Source organism: Xyrauchen texanus, chromosome 14 (assembly GCF_025860055.1).
Source record: "Xyrauchen texanus isolate HMW12.3.18 chromosome 14, RBS_HiC_50CHRs, whole genome shotgun sequence".
In the NCBI taxonomy this organism is placed as follows: Eukaryota; Metazoa; Chordata; class Actinopteri; order Cypriniformes; family Catostomidae; genus Xyrauchen; species Xyrauchen texanus.
Genome location: NC_068289.1, coordinates 34,296,333 through 34,310,030, shown reverse-complemented (window position 1 = coordinate 34,310,030; position 13,698 = coordinate 34,296,333). Strand labels below are relative to the sequence as shown.

Genomic DNA, 13,698 nt, shown 5'->3' with positions numbered 1-13,698 from the left:
AAGAATCTTTTACATCAGGGCAAAGAAATAAAAGAGCTTCATATAAACTGTCTTTTATTTACTCTTTCTGGTCCTCTGGGCTTATTCCCATTTGCTCTACTGGTTGAAAGTTGTAAGGAGAACTGACTCATTTTATTAGGTTGAGGCCCCTGGGAATGGAACTGCCACATTAAACCAATTCTTTGTGGTTACTGCTTTCATGATATGGCAGTGGAGAGTACATACGGAAAAAGGTTGTGATCGGCTACTTACCACAATATTGCATTTTCTCATCCGACTTGTCTTTGCAGTGGGCAATTCCATCACATGCTAGCTGATAGTCTACACACTCCCCATTTCCACACTCAAACTCTGTATGGATGTTGCACAGGGACGTTTTGGCTATGATGGTAAACAAAAAAGGAGGTTATCAAAAAATAAAGCTCTCATATTTTGTGTTCTTCCTCTGCAAACACAAACAAAACTAATTCAAACAAAATTAAATTAATTCAAATTAACTGTGTGGCTAAATAACATAATACATTTTTTCATGTGAAAATACAAATACTTAGAAGGCAATCAAATAATTTTTTTTTTTATTTAGAGTGGTGCTTGTCCATATTACTATTCCATATTGCTAAGGTATTCTAAGAGGTTTTTAGCATGTTACTATGCAGTTGCTAGGGTGTTCTGAGTGGTTGCTAAGGCTTTACTAGATGGTTGCTAACTGGTTCAAATCAAACAAGCTCACTCCCAAGTCTCTATAACATTCTGGTTCCTATATATGTTCTATATGATTATATACAAGACTGTATACAAGTCCATATGATTTTTTCAGTCTGATTGCTTAGAAAGCAATAGCGCACTTCTCAACAAGATTCAGTATTTGAGATGTCATTCATATATGTATGACCAATGGAAAATATATATATGCACTGTGGCTGTACTGTATGTATCCATGAGCCACAGTGTGTTTTGGTACTTATTTATTGCTATTGTTTAAAGAGTATATTGCTAAACTCCATTTTTTGCAGTTTATTGTTAACATTGTATTATTGAGTGTATCGTTTAATACAAAGCAACTGGAAATGGTGCAGTATGAGCAATAGAGTAAAAAACAAAAGAGTAAAAGTGTTTACTTGCCTTAGCAATACCCATTAACAGCAACTGTGAACTACAATATTGTAAATGCTGGAATAACTAAAGCAAATAACTTGTAATTTCGTAACTTGGCTTGGAGGGACCCATGTTCCTTGAAAACCTGAAGAACAGTCTTGTGGATGCAACGGTGACACTTACACACACATCTGTTGTCATCGAGCAGAATTCGCTCTCCTCGGCAGCTGCAGTTGACTGTGCCTTCTGGAGTTAGGAGACACAGGTCACCACAGCCACCATTCAGAACCCTGCATGGAGATAGCTCACCTGTGAAACAGAGTAATGGGAACATCACTTGCTGCACATGAGTGCTCTGGGTATAGAAAAAATAAATACATTAATTAATTAATTAAACAACAAGCAAACAGCAACTGAGCGAAAAGTCTTTTGAAAGTCTTTGAAGTGCTGTATCTCGTAAACTCTGCGGTAAAAACTGGTTTGCTTATTATAAAACGCTGACTAATAAAACACACTAAAATACTGTTGTCCATCAGGGACTTATTCACAGAACACTCTGGAGTTCCTTCAAAGTGCATTTTGTAAACAAAAAAAACATTAAAATGTTAAAACTTGAGTGCAATCTTATGAATAGCACAAATGTTACCATTTTGTAAATTAGAGCAGTTCCATTTTATAAGTATATAGACGCCCTGACCATTTACACTAGATAGAGTGGGGTCCAAAATTATATGCATTATAACATCGCTACACTGCAAAAGTGGCATAGAAGCTGCATTTAAAGTGGCATTTACTGTAGGTGCATGCCCACAGACCATTTAATGCTGTTCTGAGGTGGCATAAATGCATTTACACAACAATTAAAACTGCATAAATAATGTTATGAGATTGACATTTAAAATATAAAAGAAATATGAAATGAATGCAAATGTGAAACTATACTTTTAAATATGAAACTTTAAATTATGAAATGCTAAATGCTCTATCCTAAAACAACAAAGTTAAAGGCTGCTCTAATGCTGAATTTCACTTACACAAAAACAAAGCAGCATCAGAACTGCATTTGAAACTAGGGGCCGGGGTGGGTCAGTGCAGGCACAATTTAGTCTGGCCCTTATTGCATCTTTACACTGAATTTTGAGCAGGCTCAATATAAGTTAAGCATCAGCATTTGTGGCATAATAATATTGATTACCAAAAATTATTTTGTCTTGTTCCTCCTTTTATAAAACAAAAAGCACAAATCTGGGTTCCAGTGAGGCACTTGCAATGGAAGTTAATGGGGCCAATCCATAAATGTTAAAGACAATAAGTGTGTAAACATGATTTAATGTAATAAAATCACTTAATAACCTTTTCTGTGTAAAGTTATAGCCAACTTCATTGCCATGACGATGTAATGTCATGGGCACCTGCAGGATTTCATCTGAGGGTATGCACAGAAATCTGCCCAATATAACCTTAGATCTAGGGGGGTCCGGGGAACATTTTAATTTTGCAAAAACAAAAAAGCATTAAATTCTGGTGACTTTGAGATAAGTATTTATTTTATTTTTTCTCGAGTATGACCAGCATTCATGCAACTATTGGCAAAATAATTTCTTCCAGTAACCGTTCAGAACAAACACGTTCTCGTGCAAAAAATGCAAAATGCACCACAATGAATAGAGTAGAACGCAGGTGTCTCGAGACACATTTTTATTTTAAGAAGTTCTTTTTAACACAGCATCTAAAAATGCAGCTCTTCCGTGAGAGTGACATGCTAAAAACAGTGAAACATGACAGAGTTGCCAAAAGACATCCATCTAGTTTACATGGAAAACTATGGAAAACCAGCGCAAGCGGATACAAAAACACGTTCGGTTTGAAAAGCCCCTTGTTCACATGACACATCACTGCTGAAGTTTCATAAAGTTACCTTTCAAAAGACAGCCCTTTGTTTCAGTTGACTGTAGGTAAATTTACACTGTATCCAGCACCGTATTCGTAAATACCCCAATACTGTTTTACTGTGCGAGAAACCGCTCCAAATGATTCAGAAAGAGAGCGCTCTGAACGAATTGTACTGAATCACGAATTGATTCAGACTGTTTTGTAAGCCCGTTTGGACAATTCACTGAAAATAACCAACTCAAAAGAATTATTAATTTACAAATTGGGCATCGCTAGTTCTTATTATGGACACATGATTGATGAAATCTTCTGCTTTTTGTATGCACAGTGCATGCAGCCATACAGCTGCTGGCACCACTGATGTCAACAAGCCCTAAAATTACTGTAAAAATAATGATTTAAAAAACTTCAAACTAAACTGTTTAAATTAAACTAAATTTATACAAATAAAAAATGTATGTAAGTGCTTTTATAAAATTATATGCTTTCATATCTGCCATTAAACCCTAAAAAATTCATTTTTCCATTGTAAGTGCCTCACTGTAACCTCAATTTTTGCTTTTTTTTTAAGAAAAGGACAGATGAGTCAAAATAATTTTTTGTGATAATCAATATTATGCCACAAATGTCCATTGAGCTTAACTTATATTGAGCCTGGAATATTCCTTTAAAGAGTTAGTTCACCCAAACATGACAATTATCCCATAATTTACTCACCAGTAATGGCCGTCCGCGCGTTCACTGGCTTCCTCTTTCCTCTGAGCTTCTGTGTTCATCACTTCTCACCAGAGCTTACGCTACGCCTATGTCATACGCCGGAACTCGTCTCTCTTGTGAATGCGCGGACGGCCATTACTGGAAGCCAGTGATTCTAGTTTATAAAGTTATAAATATGGATATTTTTCTCACAACAAGTGCATTGCTTTGCTTCAGAAGGCCTTTATTAACACCCTGGTGCCGTATAGATACATTTTTGATGGATGGATGCGCTTTTTTAGGCTTCAAAATCTAAGGTACCATTCATTCCGATTATAAAGCTTGGAAGTGCCAGGATATTTTTTAATATAACTCAGATTGTGTTTGGCTGAAAGAAGAAAGTCATATACACCTAGTACGTCTTGAGGATGAGTAAATTATGGGATAATTTAAATATTTGGGTGAACTAACCCTTTTAGAAATTTTATACCATTTCAGGTCACTAATCAAATGTAAACAAATGTGTGACAATATTAACTCTTTGTGCGAAAGGTCATATTTTCTTGCTGCCTTTAAAAGATAAACACTTAGACACAAGATACTCTATGGAAATTTCTCAAATCATACTGGATAAAATGGATCATCCAGTTTTGCATAAACTTGTGGAGTCCATGCCAGCTCGAATGCATTCTGTCATTAAAGAAAATGGGGGACTTATCAAATGCCAAGCTATTCTGCAGTTCATTTATTTTTTTTCTTCTTCTTTTAATTCTTTTCACTCAAATGTTTATGCTGATAATAACATTTGTAATTAAAAATGTTGTATCGAATTAGAAAATGTGCATTTTCACTACTGGTACCATTCTTTTGCACCCCACTATATATGTTTAAGAAAAGCAATAATTTTCTTTTAGATTATCACTAATAAAGAAGGGCATATAATCAGACGGATCAATAAAGTGTTGGAGTATCTACCATTTCCATCTATTAGTGTTCATATTAAGTTGTAGTTTTAAGTCACCACCATACTTGAAGGAGATGGTATGAATTCAGACATTTGCACCTCTGGAGGGTGTAAAGTGCACCCACACCTATGGAGAGCCTTCTGCATTGCTAATTCATTGTGCCATGACTCAGCATGAATATGGAAATGAGTTTCAACACCAAAGTTAACTTGACATAGTGCAAGATAAAGCACAGCAAAGAGACTTCTGATCTTATATAGTTCACACATTGTCTATGTTTTCATGCATATATTTTATACAATCCAAATTAAATTCAATCAGATTCTAAATGTATCGTCTAAACACTGCAATCCCATAAAAATATTTATTCATAAATATTATTAACATTACCACAAAAGCTTGTAAGTTCTGTCAGAGAAAGTGAATTAAGGCACTTATCATGAAACCGTAGTGTGTAATGGCTTGTTTGCTTTTATACTATAACAAAAAACTATATTTTTCATGTTGCTGTCTTTATTTATAAAACAAGAATTAGAATCAGTATCCCGAAATTATGTCGGTGTAAACATATTAGCCTCCTTATTCAATAACTAAACCTCTCTGGATGCGAGTTTGAAGCAAAGATTGGTGAATAGGAGATTTTTTTGCTACTCTGCGAATGTATGATTGGATAGAAATTATATTTGGATGAAACTCAATCAGATCTACTTTTTTAACTGCATCTTTGCATGAAGCTAGCAGTTGTATTATTAACCATTGCGCATCAATTTAAAAAAGTTATTTTTGTCTTAGAGGACAAAAATGTCCATGTCAAAAAACTGACACAATAATATAATATATTAATATTACTTTCCACTTTCAATTAGTTTTTTTTTTTAACTTCATCAGTCCTTATCATAACTACCAAATATTCATTAATTTTAAGGATTTTAACCCTTTAAATGCCAATTTGTTTAAATTATGCCACTGTTGTTTTTATTAATAATATAAAAAAAAAAACACACAAATTAATAATTTTGCATATACTAAATGCTAAGGGAATGGGGGGGTTAATCACAGTCTGGGATGTCAATGATTAGCAACCTCATTGATTTTGATACATTATTTTTTTTTGTGCAGTGTCAGATAAAAAGAAAAATCTGGTGGCAAAATATAAAAAAATAATACATTTTGAAGACAGGGCTCCGGAATGAAAGCATAATATCGTAAATTTCATGATTTTATGCTTTTAATGGCACTGGGATCAAATATTGCATTGGGTTTCAATGGGGACATTTTTGTCCTTAAGGTCCTGAGTGTAACAATTTTATGTACAGAGTGTATTATAGGAACTAAAATGTTAAAAACAAAAATGTCCCGAAGGTCGCACAAGGCTTAAGAGATTATTATGCTGCATGTAATCATAGCAAGTGTTGATCACAACAGCACTGGATTGGAAACCTGTCTTTGAATAAACACTTCTCTCCCTGCTTTTGCTGACTGATAATGTTATTTTTGTATAAAGTAGATGGCTAAGTGTAGTAGGCTGCAATTATATGCCATGATTACACAAATGAGAGGTGAAACCCCTCACAGCAGGCACACAAACAGAAACCATTGGGAGCCTCTAAAACCGATGTCCCGTCCTACTTTTCACATTTGCGACAGTTCAGAGCCATCATCTGCATTCGAGAACACTTTTTTAAATTATGTATCCAATTTTATTTTCTTGGTTACAAAATATGAGCACTCTAAGTTATCAATTCTACCATCCTCAGAAGTCTAAAGAAGCCACCACCAATGAAAGCTCCTCTAAGAATTCAATGCATGAACATAGGCACTGTAGACCTATGAAGAAAAAAATCCAAGAAGCCACAGAATGCCACATGAAAACATTGTGGAATACTTACAGTTATTAGTGTCTTTGGCAACTGCAATTATTCCCATTGGCTGGTGAGGAATATCAGCTCTGAGAACTTTAGTGTCTCCTCCAGTGAACTTGTTGGTCCGTAGCACAGCCCGCCGAGTCCAGTCAGACCAAAACATGTAGTTTCCATGGATAGCAAGTGCAAAAAATGTGCCAGGTTCAGATCTTACAATAACCTAACAAAAAAAAAAAAGACATCAGCTTACACACAATTAAATATAGAGGATATGCTGAGAGACTTTGCTTTTGTTTTAAGTACCGATAGACTTATACAAAGTGGTAATTCCCCCTTTAATTATTTCCAAAACCTATTAATTTTCTATAAAAAAACAATTGAAAAAGCTATAAAAACATATTATGTATCCAAACATCCTGTCAAGCCTGACATAACAACATTAGCTGGGTTTCCATCTAACTGTTTTTATGCACATTTTGAAATTTCACTTAAAAAATCCTGAATGGAAACGCTTGAAATGCAAATCTTTTTCTTCTTTCAGCTGCTTCCTTTAGGGTTCACACAGCGGACCATCCGTGATCCACATATCTGACTAGGCACAGTTTTTACAGCAGATGCCCTTCCTGACACAACCCGCAGCGACTGGGGGACACTCACTTACACCTAAGGGGCAATTTTGAGTCTTCTATTCACTTAACCTGCATGTTTTTGGACTTATGGGGGAAACTGTAGAAAACGCTTGATATGCAAATGAACTCTCAAAATTCACTTCAAATAAATAGGAGGTGGATTCACATTAGTTAAATGTGCATTAAGGTGATGGAAACAGTTTATTCCCAAAATGATAACTTGTTTTGACCATTCGTGCATGTGTTATGAGTGTGTGATAACTTGATGTGACAGTCTCAATGAAAGCTTAGACCTTTCCACACAATTCTTTGAACGTAGCCCCTGACATTCGGAAGTGTTTAATCCACCGTGGCTCTTCACAATCCACCAGAACTGTTTTGAGCATGGACGCTTCCAGGTTTGAGGGCATTCGGGCCCCTTATTATGTCAGATATTAGTTATTCTTCGCCGTCTCATGGCAGCATTTAATAAAACAAGGTACAATTGCTCCAATCCAGCGAATAAAACTCTCCCCGAAGCAAGGAGGTCATTCAGCTGCCTCATCACTCTAAGGTGAGCTCTCTCAAGACAACGCATGTGACATAGTGGATGGAAACAAGTTGAATTTTTAGAAATGTGCTTAAAAAAATGCAAAATATTTTGATGGAAACCCAGCTACTGACTCAACTAATGGCGTGAGTTTGGGGCAGAACTATATGTTTTGTACAACCATTGGAAGACGTGCAAAGGGTTTGGGAAAAAGCTTTACAATCAGTGATTATTTTTGCAATTCCGTATGGTGAAGCAAGTGACGCATAAATTAAACCCTTCTTCAAATTCTAGAACATTGTGTCCAACAGCCACCCTGCTCCTTAAATAACACCATTATCATCCGCCTTTAAAAATATAAAAATATAAGCCACATGCTTCACAAAGGTCCATATCTACTGTAATACAAATAGCAAACAAATGGTGTGTAAGTAAAACACAGGGCCCAAAAACCCACTCCGAAGACCACTAGAACATATCTTTGAGGGGGCTCAAACGAATGTGTAGTTAGTTCTCCAAGTAATTCCCCAGCAGCCAGTTTAGCCCAGACCCAGCGAGTGTTGATGCAGGTGTCGTGGTGATGGACACGGCTATACATCACACGACTCCTTCAGGGAGTTTCCGGGCTGTGGGGCAGGAGGATGTCCCACAGCTCCAGAGACCCAGCTATTAACAGGAACACGCTTGTAACCGTGATCACATTAGCCCTGCCAAGATGGTGGAAAATATAGGACAGGTGTTGATTAAGAGAGCCCAGCTTGAGCAAACAACAACTGGAGATCTGAGGGTGTGGGAAAGAGGAGGAGCATGCCAGATGGTTTTTGATGGAGCATATTGATTCAGAATTAAATTTCAGGGTGCAAGCGATCAGATCCAATACTAATTATCTCTGTTTATCTGATCAAATATATGTCAATCGCGTTTTCGGCTAACAACTACAGCCAGATTAATTTGCTTATAGTTTTGATTAACATTAAAACAATTAAAGGGATAGATCACCTAAAAATGTAAATTCTATAATCATTTACTCACCCTCATGTTGTTCCAAATTGAATGAAGTTCTTTCTCCTTAGTATGGTGATATGGAATGGAACAACATTAGGGTGAGTGAATTACATAATTATCATTTTTGGATGAACTATCCCTTTTTCATCAACTATGAATAAAAAACTGTTCATACAACATCCTGTAATAATTCCGTCATCTTCTCATTGTGTTTGATATAAATGTTGGCACGGCACTGTGTGGCAGATTGTGTTCCATAAGCTCAGTGATGTTAATCTGTGAGAGAGTCTATGCAAATTGTGTTAAGATTTGACTCAGTGTCTCTATTTAAACCCCTTCACCAACACCAGTTGGGAGATTCCAACTGCAAGGCAATGTGCCAGCAGTCATGTTGATTTAGTTTTGCTTAATTATTCACAGTTTAATTGGCTAGTTGATAGGCCAGCCCAGTAGGAGGGTTAAAATAAGCTTTCATTACATCCAGTGCTCTTAGTTAGGGGTTGAAGAACTCTCATGAACTCTTTGTCATGTTTCTTTAAAGTGGATAATTCATTATAATTCAATTAATCTTCAGAAGGGTCAATGGACTAAGAATCAGTGGATACTAATAATTACAGAGGGTAGCCAATCCTTCAGGCAGTCATCAAGTCATTAGCTGTGTCCCAAATGAGTGCAGTATCGTCCCAAATAGAACAATTATTATTAGATTTTTTTTTTTTTACAACACTGAAGCATACACCATTAAACAGCAGATGGTTTCAAGCACATGTGATGTGTTGTCAATCAATTTAACATTAATATCTAAAATAATGTACATATTCACATAGCATGGGGTGAGGGTAAAGCATTCAACTTACATTTGTAAGGAAGCCTTCATCATTAGGCTGCTTTCAGATAATTTATCCACATTTTGACACATGTCTCAGGGTACATTTACAAGAGATGCATTCATGCCTTGAAAAACAGATAGATGGAGTGCAATGGAACTGAATGCAGGGGTTTTGAAATGCATTTTTAAAAGTTGAACTACTCATTTTAGAAGATGTCTAAAAAAGTAAGGTTTGTGATGGGACTTACAAACAAAAGGACAAGATGTAACACAATAGCCAAAGATGTCTATCAGAAAGATCTTTTTCTTACTGTAGCATTGATACTTTTAACAGGAATCAGTTCAAAAACACAACTTTTGCAAGAGGGCTTTAGCTATACATTTGACAATATCAGTACTTGTGTTTCCTGGGAATTGAACCCATGACATTGGTGTTGCTAATATGAACTATATAAATGTACTAATATGAACATGTTTTCAGTATTATGTTCTTTGAGTACACTGGCGATGCACTTCTTCAACCATCAAAATGGAGTGTGGAATGTTGGACACTTCATGTACTCGTCGTACGTAGCGGAAGTGGCGTACTTATCTAGCTACTTTGCTGGTCTGACAAAACAGTTGTAAATAATGAAGAATGTAGCAACCAGTGAAACTTCAGTAAGATTGATAAGTCAACTAGATTTTCAGGCAACCCGATGATTAGTCTTTTTAAACAAATATGCAGTTTTCCATAAAAAAAAAAAAAAAATCCATTACCAAATCTGATTCTTCTCCTTTATTCTAAGAGATGCTTTCTGAGAACTCTTTTTAGAGAAAGAGTCATACTTACATGTCTGTGGGAGCCATCATATTCACACCGTTCAATTTTGCCCAGGCTGCCATCAGAGAAATACAGCTTCTCCGCTTGATGGTCAATCGTGAGTCCATTTGGGGTGAATACATCCGTGCTAATGATAACTTTTATATTTTTCCCCACAAGAGTGGAGCGCATGATACTGGGGCGCTGCTCGTTCCAATTGGTCCAAAACATGAGGCTAGAAAATACATAGGGAAGAAGAAATAAGAGGAATGGAAGTGGATTTTAAAGACAGCACAAGTGAGGCTATCGCATCTTTATGTTGCCTGTCTGTATTTTGAAACCCACTGTATAGTGGAACATCATCGATTTCACAAATAGTAGTGGACAGAAGGCCTCCAAGGCCTGTTTAATATCTCCTCTTAAAATTCCATTCTTCCCTGGCTACTTCCACGGGCTATTTGAAAATTAGTGATACATGCTGACATTCTATGCCAATTAATCATTAGATCAGGTTAGATTCTAATTAACAGCAGTCTGTAGTCCATTTGAAAAAGTGCCAGATTACCAAGTAAGCATATTCTCTACAAGGTTGAGGATTTAATGTAGTCGGGGAACTCAGGGTCGACACATCTTTCTGAATATCAATGCTGTTCATCAGTCTTGCACTGGGGTTACATGAGTGCATTAACATTCTACTTTTGGAGAAGCAGACAGTCTGAATGTTGCTTATCTGCTGGAACAGAAATGAAAATATTCTGTCACAAATTTCACAGGGTGCCCTAATCTTCTGAATAGGTCAAATTAATTAAAATGTTTTCCTTCTTGTCTGATTGACATGGCTACACTTCAGTTTTCCTGTGTGTGACAAATCAATTTGCTTTCAATTTTTAAAGCCTGTATATTTTCTCCTGACATTAAAATCAATTTTGTTTTACATCCCATGCCCATTAAAATATTTACTTGTGAAAAAGTAAATATTTTCCATGCAGTAATGGATTACCTTTAGGTGCATCGCACAAAGTTTAATGTTATTGGTTCTTGCTGGTCACGTGACCAATCGTGATACAGCACGTTTTGAATGTTTTAAATTGAACACAAAAGCAAATGAGATTTAAGAGCATCAGCAGAGTGTCATATTATCAGTTAAATATGACTAAAATGTTGGTCTATTCCTAAAACAAAGCTATCAAATGGACTCAGAAGACCTGGAATATAGCACATAAGTCAAATAGACTACTTTCATTATAATTTATGGTGCTTTTTGTCATTTTCTTGTAAGGAAAAGAGTAGCTTGGACATTCTGCCCAACATCTCATTTTGTGTTATAGAGAAGAAACTAATACAGATCGTAACGGCATGGGGGTGAGTAAATTATGACAAATGAAAGCAATTAGCTTAAGGATGTGCTAAATGTTGAAAATAGTCACTGCTAAAGGGGTCGCGCATTTTGCCTAAAAATTCAATTTAATTTCTCTCATTAATTAAGCAATAAGAGGGTTACACTATATTGTTAATATACCACAGCCTCTTGTACATTACAGCTAAATAAATGTCTTAAAGTGATTAGTGAGACAACATCTGTCCAAATAAATGCCCAACTGACTGAATAAATTGACTTACTTTTGACATTCATCTAGGGCCAAAACGTGGGGATGGTCATCCTCAGACATGGTGACAATGGCTTGTCTTGTGATGGCTGCCTGTCTGCTCTGGTCAACTGTGTGTCTGCTGATGCTTGAGGTGGTGGAGCTCGTCCAGTAGATTGTGTCCCAGGCACGGTGATAAGCCAAGCCCTCCACCGAACCCACATCTAAATAAAACAATGTATAAGAGTATAGTTGAACCAGACTTGATTTCCATTGACTAATTACTATCAAAATTAAACACATGGAAAGAGGATCTTAATAGTACAGACTAAAAATATTACAATACCAAAATTTCAGCATAGTCGATACAATATGAGTGAAATGTTACGATTCTTGAAAAAAATTACAATACCACAGAAAGACAAAACTAGTATGAACACACTCTTTTGTTTAAATTTTATTTAATTATTAACAATATATATATATATATATATATATATATATATATATATATATATATATACACATACACACACACACACACATACACACACACTGTATATACAGAGCATTCAGAAAGTATTTAGACCCCTTCAATTTTTTCACATTTTGTTATGTTGCAACCTTATGCTAAAATGCTTTAAATTAAAAAAAATCACATCAATCTACACTCCATTTCCAAAATGACGAAGCAAAAAACTGAATTTTTTACTTTGAAAATGCATTAGAAAGAAAAACTTAAATAACATATTGACATAAGTATTCAGACCCTTAACTCAGTACTCATTACAGTCGCAAGTCTTTTTTGGTATGATGCAACAAGCATAGCACACGTGGATTTGGTGATTTTCTGCCATTCTTCTCTGCAGATCCTCTCAAGCTCTATCAGGTTGGATGGGGACTGTCGGTGGACAGCCATTTTCAGTTCTCTCCAGAGATGTTCGATTGGGTTCAAGTCAGGGCTCTGGCTGGGTCACTCAAGGACATTCACAGAGTTGTCCCTAAGCTACGCTTGCGCTGTCTTGGCTGTATGGAAGGTGAACCTTCGTCTCAGTCTGAGGTCCTGAGCGCTCTGGACAAGGTTTTCATTAAGGATATCTCTGTATTTTGCTGCATTCAGCTTTCCTTCGACACTGACCAGTCCCCTAGTCCCTGCGATTGAAAAACACACCCACAGCATGATGCTACCACTACCATGCTTCACCGCTGGGGTAGTATTCCACAGGTGATGAACAGTGCCTGGTTTCCTCCAGACATGACACTTGGAATTCAGGCCAAACATTTCAATCTTCATTTCATCAGACCAGAGAATCTTGTTTCTCACAGTCTGGGAGTCCTTTTTTATGTGGCTTGCACTGAGGAGAGGCTTCCGTCTGGCCCCTCTACCCTAAAGCCCAGATCGGTGGAGTGCAGTGATGGTTATACTGTACTTCTGCAAGTTCTCCCATCTCCACGCACGATCTCTGGAGCTCAAACAGAGTGACCATTGGGTTCTTGATCACCTCTTTTCCCAAGGCCCTTCTACCCCAATTGCTTGGCCAGGAGGACAGTTCTTGAAAGTGTCCTGGTTGTTCCAAACTTCTTCCATTTAAGAATTATGGAGGCCACTGTGCTCTTGGGAATCATCAATGCAGCCAAATGTTTTGGTAGCCTTCCCCAGATCTGTGCTTCGACACAATCCTGTCTCTGAGTACTATAGGCAGATCCTCATGGCTTGGTTTTTGCTCTGATATGCATTTTCAGCCGTGAGACCTTATATAGATAGGTGTGTTCTTTTCCAAATCATGTCCAATCAATTGAATTTGCC

The 13,698-nt window shown here is 36.6% G+C and overlaps 1 protein-coding gene across 1 annotated transcript in view; it reads right to left on the bottom strand.

Moving 5' to 3' along the window:
• The window catches only part of lrp1bb (low density lipoprotein receptor-related protein 1Bb), a 491,998-nt gene that overhangs the window by 74,556 nt on the left and 403,744 nt on the right, over positions 1-13,698 (bottom strand). Inside the window, exons 41-45 of the mRNA XM_052142560.1 lie at positions 11,926-12,115; positions 10,336-10,540; positions 6,539-6,731; positions 1,279-1,404; positions 253-381 (exon numbers count right to left, since the gene is read on the bottom strand). Coding sequence (XP_051998520.1) covers positions 253-381; positions 1,279-1,404; positions 6,539-6,731; positions 10,336-10,540; positions 11,926-12,115 — 843 coding nt within the window. The remainder of the gene's footprint in view (positions 1-252; positions 382-1,278; positions 1,405-6,538; positions 6,732-10,335; positions 10,541-11,925; positions 12,116-13,698) is intronic.